Raw genomic sequence first — 24,274 nt, 5'->3', positions numbered from 1 at the left:
TTTGGGAATTTAAATTGTGTATAAGATTTTTATCTCATATTCTTCGTTTAAAATTGTACTACAGGTTTTGAGAATTTAAAATTATGTATAAGATTTTAATCTCATATTCTTCGTTTAGAATTGTACTACAAGTTTTGAGAATAAAGAATTACACGGTTTGAGATAAGTAATAATTCTAAATTTGGTCCTGAGGGTATGAAACCCCAGATTATGTGTTATATGATTGGTTTTGAGGTGACGCACATGCTAGGTGACGGGCGTGTGGGCGTGCACCGTAGAAATTATGACTTGGTCAATTTCATGAATTTGTGTAGTTGAATAAATTATTGTTACCCGTACATTTTTCCACGTATTAGAGAAATCGAACTATAAATCATGTTTAAACCATGTGTTGACATTGTTGGGACCCACAAAGGTCGTATACATGTTGAATTATCTGTTAAATTACTATTTTGTACTCAGTCACGATTTTACATGTATATTACATCTCAGTCTCTCTCTTGTTCATTATTGATGCATCATATCATTGTAGCTGGGCTGCTTATCATGATTTCTGAGAGCCCGAGAGACTGGAGAGGTTGATGACTGAGTGAGGTCGAGGGCCTAATTGTGAGGATATTTATGGGATCGGGTTGCACCCCGCAACCCTCTGGAGTCTGTACACACCACTAGTGAGCGCAGGTACCTACTGAGTGATTGAGAGGAAGGAGTGATTGTGAGGAAGGAGTGATTGTGAGGTTGGAGTGAATGGGAGGACTGAGTGACTGTTGCTCTGAGAGGATGCATTGATTTCATTATTGCTACATTTCAGCTGTCATATATCACTATTTTGGAAATATCTGAAAGACATTATTTATGTTTCAGTCGAAATTGATATGAAATTACTGTGGAGTTTTAAATGTTGAACTTGAAAGCATGCCTACCTTTTTATGTTAGAAAGTACTGTATTTGGACTTAGCTGTGAAGCTTGTCACTATCTTCAGTTCCTTATTTAGTATTGTTACTTACTGAGTTGGTTGTACTCATACTACACTCTGCACTTTATGTGCAGATCCAGGTGATCCCGGACACAGTGGGTGTTGATTCCTTCGCACAGTTGGTTTTTCGGAGATTCCAAGGTAGCTGTCGTGCTTCGCAGACCTTGTCTCTCCTTCCCTATCTTCTTGTTTACCGTATTTGATCTTAGACTATTATACACCATATTTTCCAGACTTGTGATATATAGATGATCATGTACTCAGTGACACCGGTTTTTGGGAGTGTATTCATTTTCAGTATTTGTGGGATTTTCTCTTAAAATTAATTATTATGTTTTTACTATTTAAAAGAAATCGTGGGGTATTGGTATTGTCGGCTTGCCTAGTATTAAGATAGGCGACATCACGACATGCGTGATTTTTGGATCGTGATAGTTAGGCTTACCTAGTCTTAGAGACTAGGTGTCATCATGACATCTTACGGAGGGAAATTAGGGGCGTGGCACATATAAATAACAGTTTTGTCCAAAATTAATAACAGTTAAGTCAATAAAGTGATTGTGCTAGAATCACGGGACTCGGGGAATGCCTTACACCTTCTTCTCGGTCAACAGAATTTTTTATCCGGACTTTATTTTCGCAAATCAATAATAATAGAATCAAACTTTTTTTGACTAGGGATTCAAATAAAAGGTAATTTGGAACATCCAAAAATCAATTCCAAGTGGCAACTCTGAACAATAAAATAATTCCTATTTCAAATTATCACTTTAATTGAAAAAACTCTTTAACCCACAACTATCCATAACGTATATATCTTGGGGGGAGGGGGGGGGAATAGAAAAGGAGTGTGACATTGACAAAATCGCATTGCAAACTACTACTTTCCTTTTAATATAAATAAAGATTTTTATTAAATAAAAAAAATTAATTGAAAAGGATCTAAATAAGAGCATTAGCTTTGCAAAATCAAACAAGTTATAAGGTAGTTTACTTTTTATTACCAAAAATATGGTGAGATGAATGAAGGAAAAACTACCTAAACTGTCAAACCATAAATGATTTTAACCAAAACTAGCTAAAAATAAAATATCTATCCAAAAAGATCCAAATGTCATTTTAATCCAAAAAGTTTTCAATTAATCTCAGTTTTTCTTCACTCTTCTTTCTTTACCTCTAGTATACTCTTTACTTGTAGATTACGACTTGTAGGTTATTTCAATTTGCTCGTGCATTAAGAGAGCTTTAATTCAAATATGGCTAATAGCATTTCATTCTGCAAGCTAATGGCAGAAATTCAAATACAAAAAAGTTTGAAAAGAGATAAATGAAAGTCATAAATGCAAGTATGTTGATACACTAACTTAGTAAAATAATTTGAAAAGTGAAAAAGATAAGCTAAAACTCTATTGAAAGTCATTGAAGGTCGTTTAAGCGGTTAAGCCCGAGTCTGAAAATTCGCGTTTTTGAAATGGAATTATATTATAAGTGAGTGTTGTTGGAATAGATTGAGTACATCTCAAAAAGTTTGAAATTCAAATTTGGGACGAATTGGTGGAGATTTGAGGTGATTTGAGTTCAAATTCGAGTCAATTCGAAGTAAAAAACGAACATAGAAGAAGATGAGATGTGTATCACATCACCTCCAATTTTTCTCAAATTTTATATATTGCCTCATTGTTCTCAACGAATTTCAACCATACACATTGGGAAAAAGAAATCCTTTTGCGCCTAGTTTTTTTTAAATACGATATATCGTTGATAACAAATTTTGACTCCAAACTACTCTAGTTTGCGATACATATAGAGAGTATTTTTCTTTAAAATGAATTTATGCGAAGCAATTTTAAATTTATTAGGCCAATGAGTTCCGAATGGTTATACGCGAAATAAAAGGTAAAGGCTCAATTTGTATATTAAGCGTATTTTTCTTATTAAAAAAAGAGAAAAGTAATAATTTCCTGCCCAAGAAATCTCTATATATTGTCAATACTATTAAAAATCAGAAAGAAAAAAAAAAAGAATCAGGCGAGTACATTTCGGATCCCAAAACTTACTCTCAATCGCGCTCTCTTATCTTTCGATCTCTTCGCTAAATCTTCCAATTTCCAAACCCTAATTTTCCCCCAGATTCCCCCCTCTTATCTTTATTTACCCAATAGATCCTTCAACTTTTCCTAATTTTCCCTTTTTTTCTCTTTCATTATTTCCAAAAAACCCTAGATCCGTACGACATTCGATTTCCCTGAAATTGGGAATTTTGGTTCTCAATCGGTCTAGGTTTTCTAATTTTCACTCTCAAATCAATTTCTCTTTTCGGAAACCCTAGCTCCCAATTTGTATGTATGACTTCAGATGCTAAAGGTTTGAATTTTAGAGAGAGGCTTCGTTGGGGCGACGGTACCAAAGTTTATACCCGAAAAAAACGTAGGATCCAAAAGAAGGATAATAGTAACAACGACGTTTCTCCGGCGACCACCGCCGCCGCCGCTGTAGAAGCAGCCACAGCCGTAACCGTAGCCGTATCGGACACCAATGTATTCCATGAAAAGAGCAACCTTTACGAAAATAATATTGTTTCGCAGCCAATTTCACAAACCCTAGAGGCAGATGGGCACGGTAGCTGTGGAGGAGCGGCAGTTTCAGATGGAGGAGACGGTGGCGCTACGATGGAGGTTAACCGGGAGGTAGCCCCGGAAGGCAGTTGTGGTGGTCTGCCTAATCATGAAGAAGGATCACGACATAGAGAGGATCTTGAGGTGGCTAATAGGTTGGTTAAACCGGTAATTTCTAGACTTGAAGATAGGGTTAGGATTAGTTTAACTGGGGCAAGGTCGGAAATTGAGATTAGAGATCTTAGAAGGACGCTAGAGAGGGAGCTCGATCATGTTAGGAGTTTTGCGAAGAAACTTGAAGCTAAGGAGTTTCAGCTGACTTCGCGTAACAGTGGTAACAATGGTAGTGTTGTTGCTGTTCCTGGTGATGCCGTTGTCTCCCATAGTTATCCCCAATATATGGGTAGTGACAATTTGATCAACGGTAGGTCTTTAGTGCGAGTGCATTCAGAGGTGGGTTCGGTGGGGCATATTCAACCAAGACCATTCCGTCCACCTCGTCTTGCAGTTGTTGTAAACAACCACGCTGTTGGTGAATTTGTGGAGAAGGAGAAGAGGACCCCGAAGGCTAATCCGTATTACAAGAATTCCGAGTTCCTTCTCGGAAAGGACAGACTACCTTCCGAAAGCAATAAAAAATTGAAGACCAACGGGAGTGGGAGTGTATCAAAGTACGGATTTGCATTTGGGTTTGGAACCTTTGATAAGCATAGAAAACAATTGTTTCGAAGTTGTAGTGACCTGCTTCAGAGGTTAATGAAACATAAGCATGGTTGGGTGTTCAATGAGCCGGTAAATGTAGAGGCTCTTGGGCTTCATGATTATCATGATATAATTAAGCATCCTATGGATTTAGGCACTATTAAGAATAGGCTATCCCAGAATTGGTACAAGTCTCCAAAGGAATTCGCAGAGGATATAAGACTTGTCTTTAGCAATGCCATGACTTATAACCCTAAAGGGCAGGATGTTCATGTAATGGCTGAACAGTTGTCACAGATTTTTGAAGAGAGGTGGGCTGCTATAGAGGCCAAGTATAATCCAGGGTGGAGGTATCAAATGTATCATGATGCAGGCTTGCCCACTCCCACTTCAAGGAGGGCCCATCTTCCTCATCCTTTTGTCCATGAACCTGTGCCTTATCATACACTTACACATTCTCCTCGAGCAAGGACTTTAGAAAGGTCTGGGTCAATTACTGGGGCAGCTGATGCGAATAAGAAGCCCTTCATTTTCTCTCATGTTGGTAGGACACCAGTTCCCAAGAAACCTAAAGCAAAGGATCCCAATAAGAGGGACATGACGTATGAAGAAAAGCAGAAACTTAGTACAAATCTTGAGAATTTACCTTCAGAAAAGCTTGATGCAATTGTTCAGATCATTAAGAAGAGGAGCACAGCACTTAATCAGAATAATGATGAGATTGAAGTAGACATAGACAGTGTTGATGCAGAAACTCTATGGGAGCTGGATAGGTTTGTGACAAATTACAAAAAGAGTCTGAGCAAGAATAAGAGGAAAGCTGAACTTGCTCTTCAAGCCAGAGCAAGAGCTGCTCAAAGTGCTCCCGCTGCAGTGAGTTTTGAGTCACATATCTCTCTCTCTCTTCTTGTCTCTCTGTCTGCTTTAAATACACGGTTATTTTGTGTGATTTAGGGTTTCTTAGTTTGTCACATTTTTTCGTTGTAGAGTTCCGGCCCAATGGTTGCTGATGCACTAAAAGAAAGCAGACCTGGTAAGTTATTTTCTATGAGAATTATTGTTTGAGATTGACATACATGGAAAATATATATCATACCTCTTGTCTCTTTGCTTATGAGTAGGTGAAATGCATACTAGTGCTCCTTCTACCAATGCAGAAGGTGGGAGACCAGTGGATAATGCAAGCAGTTCCAGCAGCTCAAGCAGTTCTAGCAGTGATTCAGGATCATCCTCCAGTGGTAATAGCTGTTTACTCAACTGATGAAAAGGAATTATGATTCATTCTGTTGCAAGTCCATCTACGCATGAACCATGATCTTTGATATTTGACGTATTGATTTTGCAGCCAGTATGAAGCCTGTTTGTGATTTCATTTGTCTATGTTTGCAGATTCAGATAGCGATAGTTCATCTACATATGGATCGGATGCAGGGCATTGACATAGGATGTGAAGGGATGTTGGAAGTAAGTAAAGACTCATTAGCTAATACATTTGATTTTTTCTTTTGGGTGACAATCATCTTTTCCCTGCGAACTTGCTCCTTTCTTAAAGTTTGGAATGAAATATGCTTTTGAGTATGTTCATTGTGTTCTGGGATTGCTCCATTTCTTCCTGTGGTTGTTGAATCTGTGATTTGGCTTGGTCGGGGAGAATGCACTTAGGCGTTGATATTTTTTACATCTGATTCCAGTTTTTAACTATTTTCAGAAAGATGGTTGAGGATTAAGAAATAGCTGCTAAGACTCTTACTATTAAATGTTGCTATGCATATCATTTTCAAATTACATTCCTTTGATATTTAGACATGTCAAAAGAATGTGATAGAGGAGGAAACAACACTGAAATGTTTCATCAACATTTTTCCCAGTATAACCTTTAATATTAAATGGATATGCTGTAGTTGGGTGAACTTTGGATTTTATATAAATGTTCAATATTTTTGATGGTTCGTACCGTGGAATGCAGAAATGTAGGGTAAGGTTGACCCTTGTGGTCCGGCCCTTCCCCGGACCCCGCGCATAGCGGGAGCATAGTGCACCAAGTTCAATATTTTTGATGTGCTAGTTTGTCATATAAATAGGCTGTTCAATCTAGTGATTTTCTAGAATTTAGAATGGTTTAGGAAGGTTTAACCAAAAATGTGCAGTCAAGTTCTATGTGTTTCTTGTCGGTGAGCATACACAGTTGCTTGAGAACAGAGATGATAGGATTTCCTGCTGCGCACATATTCTGTGGTATGTCCCCACATGAATCTGCAGATGAATGAAGAATATCTTAGAATGTGTAGGCGAAGTATGATGAGCTTCTCCATATTTTGCAACAGAGCAAATGCCCAAAATGGTCCCTTATATATGGGAGTAATCTTAACATGTGGAGCACATTCGATATATTCTGATAAAACCGTGTTAGCCTAATAAAAGTGTAGTCACGTCTATAATCTAGACTTGATCACTATTGTGTCCTTCCCCAAATGAAATGACAGACAGAAATTACAAGTGAATGTTGCCGAGTATATAACTCCTAGTTTCTGGTGTAGGGAGGGGAGTGATATTTTTTCCTTGATGCTAATAGTCAAGAAGCAAAAGGAATGGAGCTAAAGAATGGTAGAACCATCTTTTTGCAGTCTCATTGCACTTACGGACTGAAAGCATAAAACATAGTTATGGGATATCAACTTGACTTATTCTTGTATGCTCTATTTGTGTTAATCTTCTAAAAGTTGATACTGATCCATTTCTTCATCTTATAACTTCTTTATTTTACTAGACACTTCCTTAGTGTGTCGTGGTTGTAACTCTGGTATTTTTAATTCTAATATATAAGAATTGCCGAGGACTTGGACCATTTGCAGAAACGTTTTGGTTATAATTTGCTCTCTCAAACCCCCCCTCCCTCTCTTGCATATCATTCAAGGAAGTGTTCTTTTCTAGTTTTGCAGGAGATCTTCAGGACTGCGTTGGGACAGACATCTTGGTAATCCCTTGTCTGAAGGGTGTTGTATTTCTGCTTCGCCGATGGTTCTTCCAAGAACTTCAAGTTTGAGTCATGAAGTGCTGGTCCTTGATGATACTGGAAAGGCATAAAGGGATCATTCATTTTTACCATCGTTTAACTTGTAGATCTGTATCTATACAAGGTGGTATCTGTTTCGAAACTGAATTCTAAATCAGATTGGTTACGGTGATGATGGGAGAAATGCAGCACCTGTAAATAGCCAAGATTGCTTGACCAGTTTGAGTGGAAAAATCTTGTGTTGGGATTTTATTCATTTGATTACACTGCTGCTAGAGCTACTAGGCATGATTGTGTGAGTTCCTGCAACTGCCTGGGTGTACAAAAAACATGTGCAGTTAATGGTAGGATAATATGTATTATCATATTGTATGGTATAAACATAAGTTGCTCGGACTCGTGTGTGGGTGTCCGATATGGGTGCGGATCTAGAGGTGTCAGGGATACGGATACAGATGCGGGGATTCGGCTGAAACAATTCAAATATTTAAAAATAGAGTTATAGAAATGTCTAAATTATGAGACATTATGTGGAAAATTTATTAGGTATTCAAAAATATTAAACAAGAGGAGAATCCTAGAAGGAGATAGAAAGGAAAAGGACTGAGAAATTTCTATATACAAGGTATTTCATTTTCTTCAATGTCTCGAATTTTGCTGTCAATTTTGATCAAAGTATCCAAAATCGGTTGACCAGATCCGGTATGGATCCCTTATTCACACCCACATTCACGTCGTGTCGACATAGGTGCGGCATTTAAAGTAAAGAGTCCGAGCAATTTAGACTATAAACTGTAAAGTGAAATTACCTTTTGACTGTATATATGTAGCCATTTTTTGTTGTTATGCATCATTTGTTAGATAGTTTGTATGTCACGTTTACTTCTTTCAGCAGGTATATATCAGGACTGATGAGATTTTATAAAAATCCAGGTGTTATTTTGATCTCAAAAGTCCAGCCCCGTTGCTTGTTATACAATGTCCTTGTGGAGTTGTCTTCAACTCATAGCTACCTGATAAGTTTATATATTGCATTTTTACTTGCATAGTTCGCTGATTTTGCATATTATCTCTCGCATGATGAAATATATAATTGCTGTAGCGACATTATTTTTTAAAAATTGTCGCATATAGGTTACGTGTTCGAGCCGTGGAATCAACCACTAGTGATTGTATCAGGATAAGTTGCCTACATCACACCCCTTTGAGATACGGCCCTTCCCCGAACCCTGCGTGAACACGCGATGCTTTGTACACCGGGCTGTCCCAAAGCAATAAAGAACAAATAGAAATTGCTACAAAAGCCGGATAACAAGGATATTCCTGCGTATGATAACATAGTAATGGAGAAGGTAATAGCCAAAATAGGAGTCGTTTTGGCTAGAACGCCCAAATCAGCTATATATTTGACATGGGTATGCCTTAATGCTAAAACTTCTCGTACAGGTATCTTTGAGTATGGAGTGTTGATATTATGAGTTCAAATAGAGCATTTGGGACATGGAGATTTCATGTAGTCGACTCAATTAGCTTGTAGCTTGGGATTGAGGCATAGTCGCGTCTCATCTCTCATATGAGTCCCTCACTCATCCTATATAAGTATATAACCAATCCAACTAATTTGCAGTTGGAAGTGACAATACTAGTTGACATGTAGCAGACCATTATTTTGGGATGTAAAGGCAAATGCAAGTTCTGCCGATCATTATTCTCCAGAGATGTTGCGTATATCTAAAGTCCATCTCGCTCAGAAAGAGCTAAATATGCTCCGGCAGCAAGAAACTCGCATAAGATACAACAAAACTGCCTAAAAGAATCCCAAAATTGTAACTCTGGAAAAAACTAGATGGTAATATTTCTTTTAATTTGAGTTGGCAAACTTGATTCCTTTCTCAATGGAGGATTTCAGCTCAGGTAGAAGAGCTTCGAGGCCTTTCTTCTCGTAGTCTGAAAGTGGGCCCAACCCTAGGACTTCCTCCACGCCGTTCTTCCCAAGTCTCACCTGAAATAGGCAGAACCGATTACCAACTCAGAATCGTAAAACCCAGCAATAGACCAGTTCATGAGCAAGAAGATATAGTTGTATAGCATGACAAGATCATAAGTAAAGATTAACAAGAAAATGCTGAGCGAAAGCCAAAGTTCATAGCTTCTTTGGAGATTGTATTACTGGACAAAGACCAAAGAAACTTCTATAATGAAAACTCCATTTGTTAATTTCATAAGAGCGGAATATTAACTTTTGCAACCCCTATTTGATAACAGCAGCCCAGCTCAACAGGTATCTATATTTTGTACGAGCATAACTAAGATCCACTGCTCCCTCAACAAATGACAGACTAATTCAATAAAACGTTTTGGATTGAGAACTCTGTTTGAAAGGTTTAGGTGTGAAGTGTGATAAAACCCACGGATCAAATAGACAGATCTACACCTACACCATGCCCAAGAACAGAAAGTTGAACTTAATTTGCTCTTAAAAAATCCACACTATGAGAAAGGGATCACCAAATTATTCAGATACTTCAAATAGTGGCATCTGACATAAAAGGGAAAATTTTCTTAGAGACAGGAACAGAAGAGTTATGGCAAGACTCAGCACAACAACAACAACAACAACATACCCATCCCACAAGTGGGGTCCGGAGAAGATAGTGTGTACGCAGACCTTACCCCTACATTTAAGAAGGCAAAGAGGCCGTTTCTGGTAGACCCTCCGCGTAGGAAAGATAAATGGAAGGGGCAATAACAAGCAAACCAATCCGAAAACCGAAGCGAAAATACAAAACTAACACTAGGTGCAAGACTCAGCACAGGTCTACCACAAACATGCACAAACATCTTTGAAGGATCAGTAGAGGATTATTACCTTGGATGCAAAGAAAGGTAGCTCTGTGACATTTGACTGCACAAACGAACACTCAACAACATCTGGAACCCCATTCAGGCCCTTTAAGCAAGCATCAGCAAAAATAGCCCCAGCATAGCTGCAAAAGCAATACTAATTGTTCAGATGAAGTTATCAAAGACGTAAGCTACACAGATAAACAACAACTACGCTTCAGTCCCAAATAAGTTGATTTAGAGGTAACAAAATGAAAAATGTTTCTGGTTGTTTCTTTTGCATCACCAACTCTTCTAACGGTTTTGTAGGTGAAGCAAGTTCTCAGTAACATTATATGCACCAAAATTTCATATTCAAGCTAAAACCTACTCAAGAGTGTTGATGCTGGCCACCATGCATAATGTTACATTTGTAGACATATGAGGAAACATGCAAAAGCAGGTTTGTACTTTCAAGTTATCGTCATGACACATACTACAATTGCGAGAACATGTAGAAGCATAGCCTAATTCAGGAGCATCTGTAGTGCAATGTCCGACGATTTAATTCCAGCCAGCAGCAGGCACTATAGCAAGTATTCTTTACCAAAATCTCGGGGGGGGGGGGAATCATTCCATTGCCCAACTCCAAGAAGTTCAGAAAACACTCAAAAAGTAAGATAATTAAAAGAGGGCGAATAGAAACATACGCCATTGAGAGTGTGGCTGAACCCTTTCCAGCTTTGGCCTCAACAACTTCTGTGCCACCGTCCTGGGTTCGCTTGGTGAGTGCAACGATTTCTTCATCTGACAAATTTGCCTTTGGAGTGGCCTATTTCGTAAATTTCGAGATAAAAGGAAAAACTCAGTTAAGTTACAAAGTGGAAGTCACTTATAATAGCTCGAAGAAACATGAGAAAACTTCATCAGAAAAAAGAAACATGAGAAATGAAAAATTACTTGGGACAACAGCGGGAGGATGGTTATGCCAGCATGACCGCCAACCACGGGGACAATGACATCTGGAATAAAGTACCAAAACACAAGTCGGGATGATTATATTATGTGAAAAAATCTAACAAGGTGAAATAGAAGCAATTTCAAAGCATGAAGTATAGTAGGAGACGCACCGGAGACATTGACTTTAGCTTTTCCAGCATAGAAAGTCTTTGCCCTAACCACATCAAGCGTGGTGACTCCAAAGAGCCTCTTTTCATCATAGGTCCCGGCCTTCTTGAACACCTCAGCCGCAATTGGCACAGTGGAGTTCACAGGGTTGCTGATCATATTGACAAGGGCCTTTTATGGATTGAGGAGAGGCAGCAGAGGAAAGAGGAGAATCAGTAGCTGCTACTCCAATGACTTAACTCATATTTTAAGCCAATAACAAGAGGTCATGCACAAGGATACTTACATTAGGGCAATACTTTGCGATAGCTGTGCATAGTGATTTAACAATGCCAGCGTTAATGTTGAACAGATCATCACGGGTCATACCCGGTTTGCGGGGCACACCAGCAGGAATGATGACCACGTCAGATCCTTCCAGAGCCTGCCCTAGCTGGTCTTCTCCTGCAAACCCAGCAACCTGCAAAGTCCAGTAAAAATGTCTAGGGTCAAGGAACCGAAGAGAAGAGGACCATAAGCTGGGAGGACAACCAAACCTAAAGTGAAAAATAACAATAACAGATAATTAACAAAAGTGATAAAATGCATAGAAATTTTTCAAAAAGGCAAATGAGATCCAAGTCCTCAAAAAATAAGTGTTGAATTGCATGATCATATCATCTATAAGAACATTCAATATGATATCAAAATAGATAGACGGCAGCCTTCCAGCAACAGTGAAGCTCTGAGCTTTTACAGGTGACCAAGGTTCAAATTTTGAAACCGGCATATTCGCCTTCCCTGAGTCGGCCCGGCCAGGAACCTTCTGGCACTGCGGTCCTCAATGTCTATATGTGCTCAACTCTCATCATCATCCATTAACAAGATGTTTTCATAAAAAATAAAAATAAAAAAAAGAACTAGACAAAAAGCACAATCTATACGGTATCATCGTAGACAAGAGACCTAGCACCCATCAACAAATTAATTCATGAATAAAAGAACAATAATGTGCATGTGAAGGCGTGTTGCAGACCTAAAGCAAATAATAGGCGTGTCCGAAACAGGTCAATACAATTCAACAACTAATAAGAGTTACTGCTGCATCAGAGCGCTTGAAATTCTAGAGCTTGAGATAGTCCTAGGCCGCACATACACACACACGCATACAAAAAAAAAAAAAAAAAAAATTCAGCAAGTTAAGTAAGGAGTACTATCAGATCAATATACAATACACAAAACAGAGTCACATTGAATGGCATCAAACCATCTGAAACTCCATATACGTCAATCAATCAATTACATCTCAATCCTAAACAAGTTAGAAATTGACTGACTATATGAATCTTCTACATCCATTCCACTCCACTCAATCTCATTTCGTTCACATATATTCATACCGCCTCCGTTCTTATTTATGTGATGGTGATTGACTAGGGTATGGAATTGAAGAAATAAGAAAAAACTTTTGAAACTTGTGGTCTAAAATTAACCATAGACATTTGTGTAGCTACAACTCATTATTATAGGTAAATTGAGAATTGTAATAGTTAAATTATTACTGTGTCACATAAATTTGGGACAAAGGGAGTATTAAAAATGACAATTACGAAATAGAAACGGGAAAGGATAAAAATAGAAAGTATACCTGAGATCTGGTATTGATGTGGCTAACATCAGCGGCAACACCAGGAGTGCCGGCTATATCGTATAGTGAAAGGCTGGATACTAAAGGGTTAAGCTTCATCAGAAGTGAAAGAGGCTGCCCGATTCCTCCTGCTGCTCCCAAAATTGCGACTTTCCTCTCCGGTGCGGATTCCGATGCGAATTGGCGGCGCGTGAGGCGAGACGCGCCTGAAGTTGAGGTCCTCCGGACGACAGATCTCAACATGGATAAAGTCATTTGGAATAGTTTATGAATTGAAATGGAGGAAGTGTGAGGGGTCACAGCGTCGAGCAGCGAAAGAAGTGAAGCTGACAGTATATTTATATTGGGGATGTGAAAAAGGAAGGAAATGGGGGGGGGGAGGAAAATAATTTGACGAAAAAGAATGATATTTTCTATTTAAATATATTTAGTTTTAAAATGTTTATTTTATTGTTAACAAAATTATTTATTAACATACAAATATATATGATTTATTTTAGTACATAAAATTAATATATTTTTAAATTACGTGCTCATTGAAATGCCACGATATAATTGGAACATATGGAGTATGTACTTAATCTTCAACTTGAAGTTTTAGTGCTTTCTCCGGACCAAAATAAGTTTTGTTGTTGATAGAATTTCTCTTTTTTCACTCATGCTTTCAAAACTTTTAAATTATACTAGTTTTAGGGTACAATTTGTTTCGGTGAGTACAAACTTTTAAAAATATAAATCAAAAATCTAAATAGATGCAGAATTATACCTGCAAATCACAATTCTCTTTTGGTACCAATAAACGAAACAAAACTGCAAAATAGATTGGAATCACGTAAATTTAACTTGCAAGTCCTTATCTTGATCTTAGGTGCGTGAATTCTACTTTAGTATTGCGAAGCAACTGAAAGACCTGTCGATTACATCCACAAGCAAGTAAAATACGTAGATCAATTGGAAAAAACAAATTCATAAGTTGGATAACAAAAATCTATATCAAATACTTAAAAGTATTAATTAATGAATGAATGAGTTGTGCAGAAACATATTTTCTTTATATAACTTGTTTCTACTTTGTTAGACGATTATTAGGAGTAGGAGATTTGACTTGCGTAACAATCAATCAACTTCCTTGTATAAAACTTAGAAGTATTAATTAATTAATGAATATAAGGAAATGATAATAAATCTTTTTATAAAATAAATTAGGACTCGTACATAGTTAAAATAGGAAAATGTTTAGTAGCCTATATTTTAGTTAATTTTAAACTTTTAACTATTAGAAAAATAATTAAATTACTATTTTGCTTTCAAAGGGTAAAAAAGGTGAATGCATGTCGCTAATGGATTTCGTGCTTTTAATATAACTAGTCTTAGGGTACGCGCGTTACACGTGTAGCCCGTATCAATAAGAACAAACTTTTTGAAAATAATATCAATAAATACTCAAAATATGTGGTTGAATTATAAAATTAAATAACAAAAAATGAAATTCCTAAACTAATAAATGTTGGTCATGTTTAGAACTTTTAATTTACTCCAATTGCCCATTTCATTTATCATTTAGCTGAGAGTCTACCGGAAACAATCTTTCTGCCCTTTTAAAGGTAGGGTTAAAGTCTGCATACATTCTACCCTTCTCAGACCTCACTTGTAGGACTATACTTAGTATGTTGTTGTTGTCGGTTCCTTGCCTAGTTTGCTCCTATTATTTACTTTCATCAAATAAGCTCCTATCATTCGGCCTTTAGCTCTATTCTTTTATCTTTTAAGTTCTTGTCAATCCAAATAAAATTTATATAAGGATTCACGGTGTTTAAATTCAAACAGAAAATTTCTTGCTGATAGTATTGGTTTCCTGGCTTATTGGGTCAATTACACAACTGAATAATCAGAACGACGCAAGTTGAAAAAAAAAATCCTAAAAAATCAAAAGAAATTAACAACAATTAACAAATGTAAATATTGAAAGTCACATGGGCAACCCCACCAGGTAGAATAGTTGTGATATCCCCATCAAGATCTAACTCTAAGAAGATACTATTCATTTCTTCTTTACACTGCTGCTCGCTTTGGAGACTAAACAATGAAAATAATATGTAACAGTCAGCCAAGTAACGATAATAAGAAAGACTAGGGTATAGCTGTTTAAATCATCCAACATAAAATTGTATAAGACCTTAGTGATTAACCCAGCGTGTGGAATCCCTACTTCCGTAATAGAACAATTAATTCCATTTTGGTCATAAACTGGTCGCATTTGACAATGTGTTAATGATTGAAAAACTTATTTTGAGTGGAAGAGATAATGTCAAAATGATGAAATAAAATTAAAAGAAGAGACAAAATCTCAAAACAATGAAATGATATTCAATAATGAGAAGAAGAACTGTCAAGAATTATAAATAACAAAATTCTTATCTTGAAAAGACATCTAACTTAGGTAAGATGACTCTCCTAAAATTCTACAAATACTTTTTTATATACACAAATAGCTATTGAGAGAAAGCAAATAAGGTCTTTCAAATTACTTAATATATAAAACATGATGGGGAGTCATTTGTTGAAAGATAGAATACTTAAGAATCCCCTAAACTTGCTACTTTTATTCAGTGTAGACATAAATTTTATGTTGTCTTAGTTACCCCTAGGCTTGACTATTTGTTATATTATTTAATTACCCCTGTGATATTAACATGACAAAGAGTATGGATACATTCACTATTAGGCACGTGAGAAAAAGAAAAAGACGAAAAATAACTTTTAAATAAAGTATTTTTCAACTTTTGATTATTACATAGTCATATACAATGGTTTATTTATTACAATTATGTATTTCTTGTTGCTTCATTATTTACAATGCACATTTTACTCCAACTTATATTCAGTGAATATATATATTTTTTTCATTTTATTGTATTCATTTTTTACTTTTTCAAAATATATTTATACACAATTTATGTACTTGAGCTCGTATTCCTACGTAGGCAGCATAGAATGCACTTCAATAGGAATACACATTGTAATTAGATTTGTAATTAATGTCTTGTGACTATTGCAAAATATTTTCTACTATTTGTATAAATAGGTTGTTGGTATTATTAATCTTGTTAATGCAAAGCCAAAGATTTCTTTGTGATCCCTTTTCTTTCTTTACTTCTTTATCTTTTATGAAAGACAAAATATCCCTCATTGGTGGTGGAAAATCTTTTCCTCTCTTTATATTGAATTGCTCTTTGTTGGGCTTGTAAAAAGCTAATAAAAGGGAGTGGTCTTGCGCACATGATAAATTGGTTCTGAAGGCAAAACGGGTTGATTTCCTCCCTTCGCGTGAGATATAGGTGATAAAATATGTTTTATACACATTTTAAAAATTTAGTTGATTTTAAAGTCCTAAATAAATATTAAAAAAGTAATTAAATTACAAATTTGTCCAATACAAAATCTATTTTAAAGGGTAAAAAAGACGAACGATATTTCGCTAATGGCCTTCGTGCTTTTAATATAATATAGATAATACTCCGTTCATTCCTCAATACTTATCATGTTTTGGCTAATAACCAAAATTTAGTTGATTTTAAAGTACTAACTATTAGGAAAGTAATTAAATTATAAATTTGTCCAATACAAAATCTATTTTAAAGGGTAAAAAGGCGAAATATATTTCGCTAATGGCCTTCGTGTTTTTAATATAACTAGTCTCTATGTCCGTACCTCGCACGAAATATTTTATGTCATATTACAAAACGCGTAACAAAATTATAAACTTTCACTTACCTAAAAATTCTAGTTAACCTAGGTACTTGTTACTGAATATGTATAAAGTTTAATACTTAGTTCCTCAAAAAAAAAAATGTTTTATAATTCGAACAACTCATTAATAAAATTTTGACAACAATATTAGGACAAAATGGAGCTAAACATTATGAAAGTTATGCTAAAAGTAGTAAAATCACTTTAAAATCCAACTTATAAAGATCTTATTTTGCTTCAATTTTGTAACTACTCCTAATAAATTTAACTTCAGTATTTTTGAAAATATCTGACTATATAAAATTGAATTAACTTCCACTGAATTGGAATGTATGTACTCTACGTTTACCTAGAGGAAAGTTTAGTATATTTAATCTTAGATTTCTAATTTCACTTAAGTAATTAAAAGATAATCTTTAGTTGAATTTAAAGTCGTAAATATTGGATAAACTTTTAATAAGACAATCTTATCCAACATGGAATTGTCTTTAGAGGGAACTAAGCTTTGAAAACACATAAAAATCGATCCGCGTGATATATGTTTTTACGAATTTTTTAATTTAATTTATATTACTATAGTTTCAACATTAAATAAATATCTATTGAACGATAAAAGCATAAAGCATAGGAGTAATTATAAGCTCTTTGATCATTCAAATTTATAACTTATTTGGCCAAATTTTTGGAAAGCCAATTTTCTTTAAAAAGTGCTTATTTAAGAGAATTGAGTTATTTGACCAAGCTTTGGGGGGTGGGGGGGGATCATCTTTAAAACTTAGCCAAACACAATTTGATGCTCTAATATTGGAAAAAATACTTTTCATACCAAGCTAAACATAAATTATTTTTATTCAAAAATACTTTACCAAAAAGTTCTTTTAATAAAATAAAAAAAACACTGTCCAAAATAAGTAAATTTTGAAAGCTTGAATAAAAAAACTATATTGTTTAATTTGTTTCCCAACAATATAGGCCAGGAAGCAGACCAAACACAATAACTAAGAAACATACAAAATTATTCATTAACGTCAAATTCGTTGACCCTAAACCAAATCAATATCAAAAAAGGAAAACAAAAAGCAAACGAGAACTAAAAATAACTTCAAGAACTTTGCCGTGTTTTGTCTGAAACTCCCTAAAAAGATTGGTGATGAATAGTGTGGAATAATATTTGTTTTTAAAAAGTACTTGGCTTATCCTTTTTCTACATGAATTGATGTAATATATTTAATTTTCATACAAATTGGAGAACCAAAAATCAAGCGTACAACATGCATATTGCTATCCATAAAGAATAATGATACTATCCTTTGAACCATATGCATATTGGCGGTAAGTACAATAGCAGTCCAAAACCAATTAGAATTTTACATCCATGTGTAGTTTAAATCGAATAAGAAGTTTCCGTGTAAATTTCAAATATAATATTTTGAAATTTATAATTACATCCATTTTTAACTTGGTTCATTAACAAATATTTTAATTTTTTAAGGGCATAAGAGTCTATCAATATTACGGGGTAATTTTTTTTTTTTACATATAAACTTTATCACTTCACTTACAAATCATAATGTGTATTATATACACTTTTATGGCTATATGATATAAATAGTTTCGACCACGGGCTAAAAGTGATCTTTGCCTGTAAAAATACGCTAACAATTAATTAATAGCCCATTAAAATGGGGGGATTTGCATTTATACCCGATTTTTGGGTCACTTTTTAACCTATACCCGTTTTGTCGCTCAATATTTAACCTATACCCGTTTTGTCGCTCAATATTTAACGTAAATTATTCGTGCTTTTATAATAATATAGATATAGATATAGATAATATAGATAATACTCCTTTCATCCCTCAATACTTCTCATGTTTTGCTTTGCGAGAGTCGCGAAAAATGAACTTTGACAAACATTTTAATATCTTTCGTATAATTAGTATAGTATCTTTCGTATAATTAGTAGTCACGATAAATGAACTTTGACAAACATTTTAAATAGTAGTATCTTTCGTATAATTTTTGAATATCTAAATTTAAATTTTAAAAGAATGAATTAATCTGATCCAATTAGCTTAAAAATTAGTCAAATTGACCCCAGAGAAGCGAAATATGACAAGTATTTTGGGACGTATGGAGTATATGGTATTGATAATAGGTGATTTCTTTTAATATTACTAAGTCTTTTTGTGTAGAGTTACTCGATATTTGTGTTGGTGGGAGAATTTTTGTGTAGGAAATAACATAGACGCTTTCAAGTTGACTTGAACATTCTTCTTTGAAAAAACAAGAGAAAAAAAAGACCATATCCGCACCTATCTTTGGTCATCCCCTGAATCATGCTTTTTTTTCACACAAGTGGATGAGAATTTGGCGTAGAGGGTTAGACTGGCAATTAGTTATGCGACTGGGACAAAGAAAATGCTACAGTCAACTACATGACCCCCTAAAGTTCAGTGAACATATAGAATTGAATACTTCTAACACTGGATTATCTTTTGAAATTCAACTTGATTCCCAGAACAGAGCATATCCAATTGAAATCCAGGCACTTTCTCCGTCATGCACCGTTACAGAGGAGAAAGATAACAGCTACTTCAAACTCTTAGCCGGGTATCTTTCTGCACGCAACAGATCAAGTTTCTAAATGTGAGCATATATGGGACATTTTGACAACACTGGGTGAAACTTGAAAGAGGAATCCCTTTGGATGCAGTTTGACATCCACACATGACACACCAATGAATTGCCTTCAAGTATACGATCTCTGCATTTCTAGCACTGTTGTATATTATGCTCGAAGTAGTTGAATATCATGCATAATCTGTTCAGGCTTAATGGATACAAGGATAAGCATGAGTACACAAGGCTTTCTAGCAAAATAGATCTGCATTGTCTTTTTGAAAACATCTGTGAACAGTACCTGCAATGAGGCCCTGAAATTTCAAGCATTCAACATGGTAAAGCATAACATATTCTTGGTCAGGCTAGTAAACTCATCAGGAGAATTGACAGAGAGCATGTCAACATAGAGGATGCAATAGGATGAGAACACCTTGACATTGCATACTCACAAAGCATATAAGTTTTGCACATTCAACTATTACACGCAGCAACATCCTATCAAGCACACCATAGCTATGTTCTCATTTCGTGAAACAGAACTCTGGAAATACAAAGTTCATACTTATCTATATCAGCCTATTGATAATTTCGAGGGGGCATATCTCTTCCAGGCATGTTTTGATTCTGATAAGGGTTTCCACCAGCCGTATTCGGAGCATAGTTCTGATTTGGAGGGGGCATATCTCTTCCAGGCATGTTTGGATTCTGATAAGGGTTTCCACCAGATGTATTTGAAGCATAATTCTGGTTTGGTCCTGGACCTGTTTGGTAAGGCATGCCTCCGTTGCTTTGTCCACTATTGTATTGAAAATTATTTGGATTGTTTGGCGCTCCACCATAGTTATTGGGAGGCGCTCCACCGTAGTTATGAGGTGCACCTCCCATATTGGGCTGCTGTGGTCCTCCCATGCTAGGCTGATGCCTCCCACCCATGTTAGGCTGCTGCATCCCACCCATGTTTGGGGTTGGCGCATTCGTCATATTGGGAGGTCCACCACCCATGTTGGATCCAGTGTTCTGCATCTCTCTTCTTCTCTCAAAATTTCTGGACCTATCAAAGTTACGAGGTCGGTCATTGCGCCTGTTCCTCTCATTAGCTCGGGCATTGTTTCTTACCCACTCCTCGTGGTACTTTGGGTCGTATGGTACAGCCTGCCCATTGATAAAAGGTTCCCCTGGCAACATGTACCACAATGGTCATACAATACTGGTGTACAAGAAAGAACCTTTTTATATCCACAAGGGGCAAGATAGACATGTATGGCAGCTCTTCATGCAATCAACAATGTGCAGACACAGAAAACATAAAAAAGCCTGAATGCAACATAAGCTGTAGCAACGAAAAGAGCTATTGATAAGTCATATCGTCATAAACTGATTTTGTGCAATTACATAAAAACAATTATCCTAAAGCTTTTTGCTTCTCATTCCTGAGACAATACTGCAGACTCATCCAAGGTTAATGGTCGAAATTAATTGACCACTGTATTAAATCATAAATGAGTTTATTGTTCAGAATCAAGCACTTCATATTTCAATCGCATTTTTTCTAATACTCCCCCTTGTCTCATTCAAAATGACATTTTCTATCTTGGTACATTCCTGACATACTTCAACCATAATACTACCTTATGTAACTTACACAAATTTCAGGGATTCAACTTCATTTTGACAATTAATAATACATTTTCCCTATCAAACCTTTGCTTCAGTTTTAGTATTTCCTTTAGCTAGTACTTTAACTCTTCACTAAGATCATGTCATATACAAGTCAAATTGACATTTTAAAATCTCCATACCAATCAAAATATGTTAAACAAAATGGGATCACCCAAAGATCACATATGTAAAGGGACTGGATAGCAAAGCAAATCCACAGCAGACTGGAAGCTAATTAAGGCAGAGAACATAATAGAAGAGAGACATCACTCCGAAGTCTATACGCCAGGAGCAAATGCCTAGCATATTACTCACTTAAAAGAAAAAATAATCATATTATGATTTCACCAGAAGTGTGACAATAAAAAACCACTCACTACCTACCTCCGTAATCTTTATTCTTAACATCCAGGAAGGAATCAGGAAGCACCCAGCTAACCCTGGGCAGTTCTGCACATGGATGAAGAAATGAAGGTTTAGTTTCACCTCTTTAATTTTAAGAAATACGTTTATAAGATCAAGAAAAAACCAAAAAAGATTAAAGAAAAGAGAACTATAAAAATATGTCACCTTTTAGCTTGTAATGAAGTTCTTCGGATACAAGAGCTCCAAATGCATAGTAATGTCTTGTCGAGACAGAGTATATCTTCATTCTTGCTTCTTCCTCGCTGCAAGGTAAATTAATCACATAAGTCATCCACAACAATTAACTATACTTCTTTGGAAGCTTTTTGCATGCCCAAGCCAGGGGCAGAGCTAGGTATTAAAGCGCTTCAATTGAGTCCCCTACGTCGAAAACTGCACTGTGCAAATAAGGAAAAAGATAAACTGTTGAATCCCCTTCATATAAGGAAAAATTTCTAGTGTAGCAGCAAAGGGTTAAAAAGTTGATTTAGATCACAGGTTCACATCCTAAGTGTGACATTATATTTTTTTTTGAATACCCTTGTATAAATTCCCGACTCTGCCGCTAGCCCAAGCAGTTCAACAGTTAGAGTGTATCCCATCAAAAAGTACCACTTTTATTATTCAGGCAAACTATTAAGAGCAAACAACAGCAACAGTAACAACTATCCCTCAATCTCAGCTAGTAGGGATTAGCTATATGATCCCTCAACATCCATTTTCCTCCATTTGCAACAGTATTGTCAAAGGCTCATTTAAGGCACGCTTAGGTCCTTAAGCTCAGAAAAGCCGGTAGAGGTCGCTTTGCCTCACTTAAGCTGAGTTTCAGTCGTAAGCAACGCACTAAGGCGTTCACACTCATTCTATCTTGAATGTAGAGGTACTAAACAACAAATGTAATCGGCAAATAAGAAGTTCAGTTTAAGGAAAACATTATGAATGAATTTATTTCTTTTTTTTCTTAAATTGCATAACTTGTCTTCTAAAACTAATTAGAGATTCTCAAATTCTCTACATTTTCCAGACATACAAATTCTTTTCCTTCTCTTATCACTTCCATTTCTGACCAAAATATAAAGGTTATTATTTTTAAGATTAAATTGATGTAAAGAAGAAAATATTAATAAAAAAAGTAGAGCATTTCAATTCGAACCTTCCAACAACTTTAGCCAGAGTTTTGATGTAGCTATCGATGATTTCATCTCTGGTAGGATCACCCTCAGGTTTCTCCATCACAACAAGCCAGTGCTCAAAATCACATCCATCAAGTAGGATCGTCTCCTTCGGGGGACGGTTGGACCAGTTCGGGTTCGGGTCATTTAAAGACGACGACGTTTGCCGAGTCGCAAACCCTCGAAAGGAGGTTGCTACCGCCGGAGAGACGCTGCGGAGGTTGACAGCTGTGACGGCAATAAGCGGTCGAAGACGGAGGAGAGAAAAAGAAGAGAGAGAGGGAGGAGGTGTAGAGAGAGAAAGAGAAGTGTATGAGCGAGAGAGAGCAGTGAATAAGGAACGAGTCAGATAACGAGTCGCCATTTCTGCAAAACCCTAAGGTGAGAGAGACGAGAGATGAGGGGGAGGGTTTATGTAGAGTGAGGCAGTGAGCAATAGGTTCAAAAGCTATAAATTTAATTCTTTGTTGTATAAATTCAGATTTGTTATAAATATATTATATTATGGATGTTCATTTAGTACTCCGTTGAATATAAGTTTCCTGAAAAAGTTTATCCATATGATACTCCGTCGTAAATATGTTTATCTATTTAGTACTCTATTTATCATTTTGATAATCCGTTATGGATAAACATTACCCCGATAGAAGATTATTTATATCTGGTACAGTAGCAGCTTACAAGTAGCTTACACAACAACTTCCTTTCTTCTATAAATAGAGGAATTTTCAGTTCATTATGTACAGAAGTTTGAAGTTTGAAGTTTGAATAATATATCAGTTTCTCTCTATACTTGTCTTTACTTTACAGTCTTTATTTTATAACACGTTATTAGCACGAGACTCTGCCATCTCGAGCAAATACTTTGAAAGTATCAGAGGTACGAACTTTTTTTTTCTAAGTAATGTCAAATCTTTCTGAACTTGAATTTGTAGCCCTGGATATATCGGGCAAAAGCTATATGTTTTGGGTGCTTGATGCTGAAATTCATCTTGATGCGATGGGTCTGACAGACACCATCATGGACAAAAATCAAGCATCAAACTAAGACCGTGCCAAAGCAATGATATTCCTTCGCCATCACCTTAACGAAGGCTCGAAAATGGAATATCTCACTATTAAAGATCCAGTCATACTGTGGAATAATTTGAAAGATAGATATGACCACCTGAAGATGGTCGTTCTTCCACATGCACATTATGATTTGACTCATCTAAGGCTACAAGATTTTAAATCTATCAGTGAGTATAATTCTGCTATGTTCAGAATTATTTCCTAATTGAAATTATGTGGTGATATTATTACTCATCATGATATGTTGGAGAAAACTTTCACCACTTATCATGCCTCGAATATGCTCCTGCAGCAGCAATATCGAGAGATAGGATTCAAAAAGTATTCTGAACTTATCTCACATCTTCTTGTAGCCGAGTAACATAATGGGCTATTAATAAAAAATCATGAAAGCCGACCTACTGGTTCTTGTCCATTCCCTGAAGTGAATGAGACAAACTTCCACCAAGCTAAGCGTGGAAAAGGACGTGGCTCCAGCCGTGGTCGGGGAAGAAACTCTAGTCATGGTAATAATAATGCACCAAAGAACCCTCCTACCACGGGCAGTGGAAAAGGAAGGAACAAAAGCATGCAGCGGTGCAAGCAGCAAAGCCAGAAAATGCATGCTATAGATGTGGAGGAAAAGGGCACTTGTCACGTACCTGTCGTACGCCAAAGCACCTGGTTGAGCTTTATCAAGCCTCCCTGAAGAAGACAGAGAAAAA

General features: G+C 36.1%; 3 protein-coding genes across 4 annotated transcripts; 1 reads left to right on the top strand and 2 right to left on the bottom strand.

The window, feature by feature from the left end:
• The first annotated feature begins 2,990 nt into the window (after nt 1–2,990).
• On the top strand, nt 2,991–7,674 carry LOC104090177 (transcription factor GTE4-like). 2 transcript variants are annotated; one of them, XM_009595232.4, is made up of 5 exons: nt 2,991–5,167; nt 5,282–5,327; nt 5,416–5,532; nt 5,684–5,758; nt 7,226–7,674. In XM_009595232.4, exons 1-4 carry the CDS (start codon nt 3,323–3,325, stop codon nt 5,731–5,733), a joined length of 2,058 nt encoding a protein of 685 aa, XP_009593527.1. In that variant the 5' UTR covers nt 2,991–3,322; the 3' UTR covers nt 5,734–5,758; nt 7,226–7,674. The 2 variants fall into 2 exon arrangements, with proteins under 2 accessions (XP_009593527.1, XP_009593528.1); XM_009595233.4 differs by having other exon boundaries at nt 7,234–7,374.
• Nucleotides 7,675–8,953: 1,279 nt separating this feature from the next.
• On the bottom strand, nt 8,954–13,214 carry LOC104090176 (malate dehydrogenase, mitochondrial). Its single transcript, XM_009595231.4, has 7 exons — nt 12,886–13,214; nt 11,545–11,718; nt 11,261–11,429; nt 11,091–11,152; nt 10,841–10,962; nt 10,177–10,294; nt 8,954–9,309 (listed from the first exon to the last, which is right to left on the bottom strand). Exons 1-7 carry the CDS (start codon nt 13,138–13,140, stop codon nt 9,169–9,171), a joined length of 1,041 nt encoding a protein of 346 aa, XP_009593526.1. The 5' UTR covers nt 13,141–13,214; the 3' UTR covers nt 8,954–9,168.
• A 6,464-nt stretch (nt 13,215–19,678) lies between these two features.
• LOC104090175 (multiple organellar RNA editing factor 8, chloroplastic/mitochondrial) lies at nt 19,679–22,969 on the bottom strand. The gene is made up of 4 exons (XM_009595230.4): nt 22,478–22,969; nt 21,490–21,587; nt 21,304–21,369; nt 19,679–20,435 (listed from the first exon to the last, which is right to left on the bottom strand). The coding sequence occupies exons 1-4, from the start codon at nt 22,858–22,860 to the stop codon at nt 19,837–19,839; spliced, it is 1,146 nt and encodes a 381-aa protein (XP_009593525.1). The 5' UTR covers nt 22,861–22,969; the 3' UTR covers nt 19,679–19,836.
• Nucleotides 22,970–24,274: the final 1,305 nt, after the last annotated feature.

Source organism: Nicotiana tomentosiformis, chromosome 8, assembly GCF_000390325.3.
Source record: "Nicotiana tomentosiformis chromosome 8, ASM39032v3, whole genome shotgun sequence".
Lineage (NCBI taxonomy): Eukaryota > Viridiplantae > Streptophyta > Magnoliopsida > Solanales > Solanaceae > Nicotiana > Nicotiana tomentosiformis.
This window is presented reverse-complemented; position numbering and strand designations above follow the sequence as displayed.

What these genes read in the sequence shown, in the direction of transcription:
- LOC104090177 (XM_009595232.4), top strand. Translation starts at nt 3,323, where the DNA reads ATGACTTCAGATGCTAAAGGTTTGAATTTTAGAGAGAGGCTTCGTTGG. An exon ending in CTCAAAGTGCTCCCGCTGCA is followed by an intron (nt 5,168 to 5,281) that starts GTGAGTTTTGAG and finishes TTTTCGTTGTAG; the next exon opens with AGTTCCGGCCCAATGGTTGC. An exon ending in TTCAGGATCATCCTCCAGTG is followed by an intron (nt 5,533 to 5,683) that starts GTAATAGCTGTT and finishes CTATGTTTGCAG; the next exon opens with ATTCAGATAGCGATAGTTCA.
- LOC104090176 (XM_009595231.4), bottom strand. Translation starts at nt 13,140, where the DNA reads ATGACTTTATCCATGTTGAGATCTGTCGTCCGGAGGACCTCAACTTCA. An exon ending in TCGCAAAGTATTGCCCTAAT is followed by an intron (nt 11,430 to 11,544) that starts GTAAGTATCCTT and finishes AATCCATAAAAG; the next exon opens with GCCCTTGTCAATATGATCAG. An exon ending in TCAGCCACACTCTCAATGGC is followed by an intron (nt 10,295 to 10,840) that starts GTATGTTTCTAT and finishes TTGCTTTTGCAG; the next exon opens with CTATGCTGGGGCTATTTTTG.
- LOC104090175 (XM_009595230.4), bottom strand. Translation starts at nt 22,860, where the DNA reads ATGGCGACTCGTTATCTGACTCGTTCCTTATTCACTGCTCTCTCTCGC. An exon ending in CTGGCTAAAGTTGTTGGAAG is followed by an intron (nt 21,588 to 22,477) that starts GTTCGAATTGAA and finishes TTTACCTTGCAG; the next exon opens with CGAGGAAGAAGCAAGAATGA. An exon ending in ACTTCATTACAAGCTAAAAG is followed by an intron (nt 21,370 to 21,489) that starts GTGACATATTTT and finishes ATCCATGTGCAG; the next exon opens with AACTGCCCAGGGTTAGCTGG.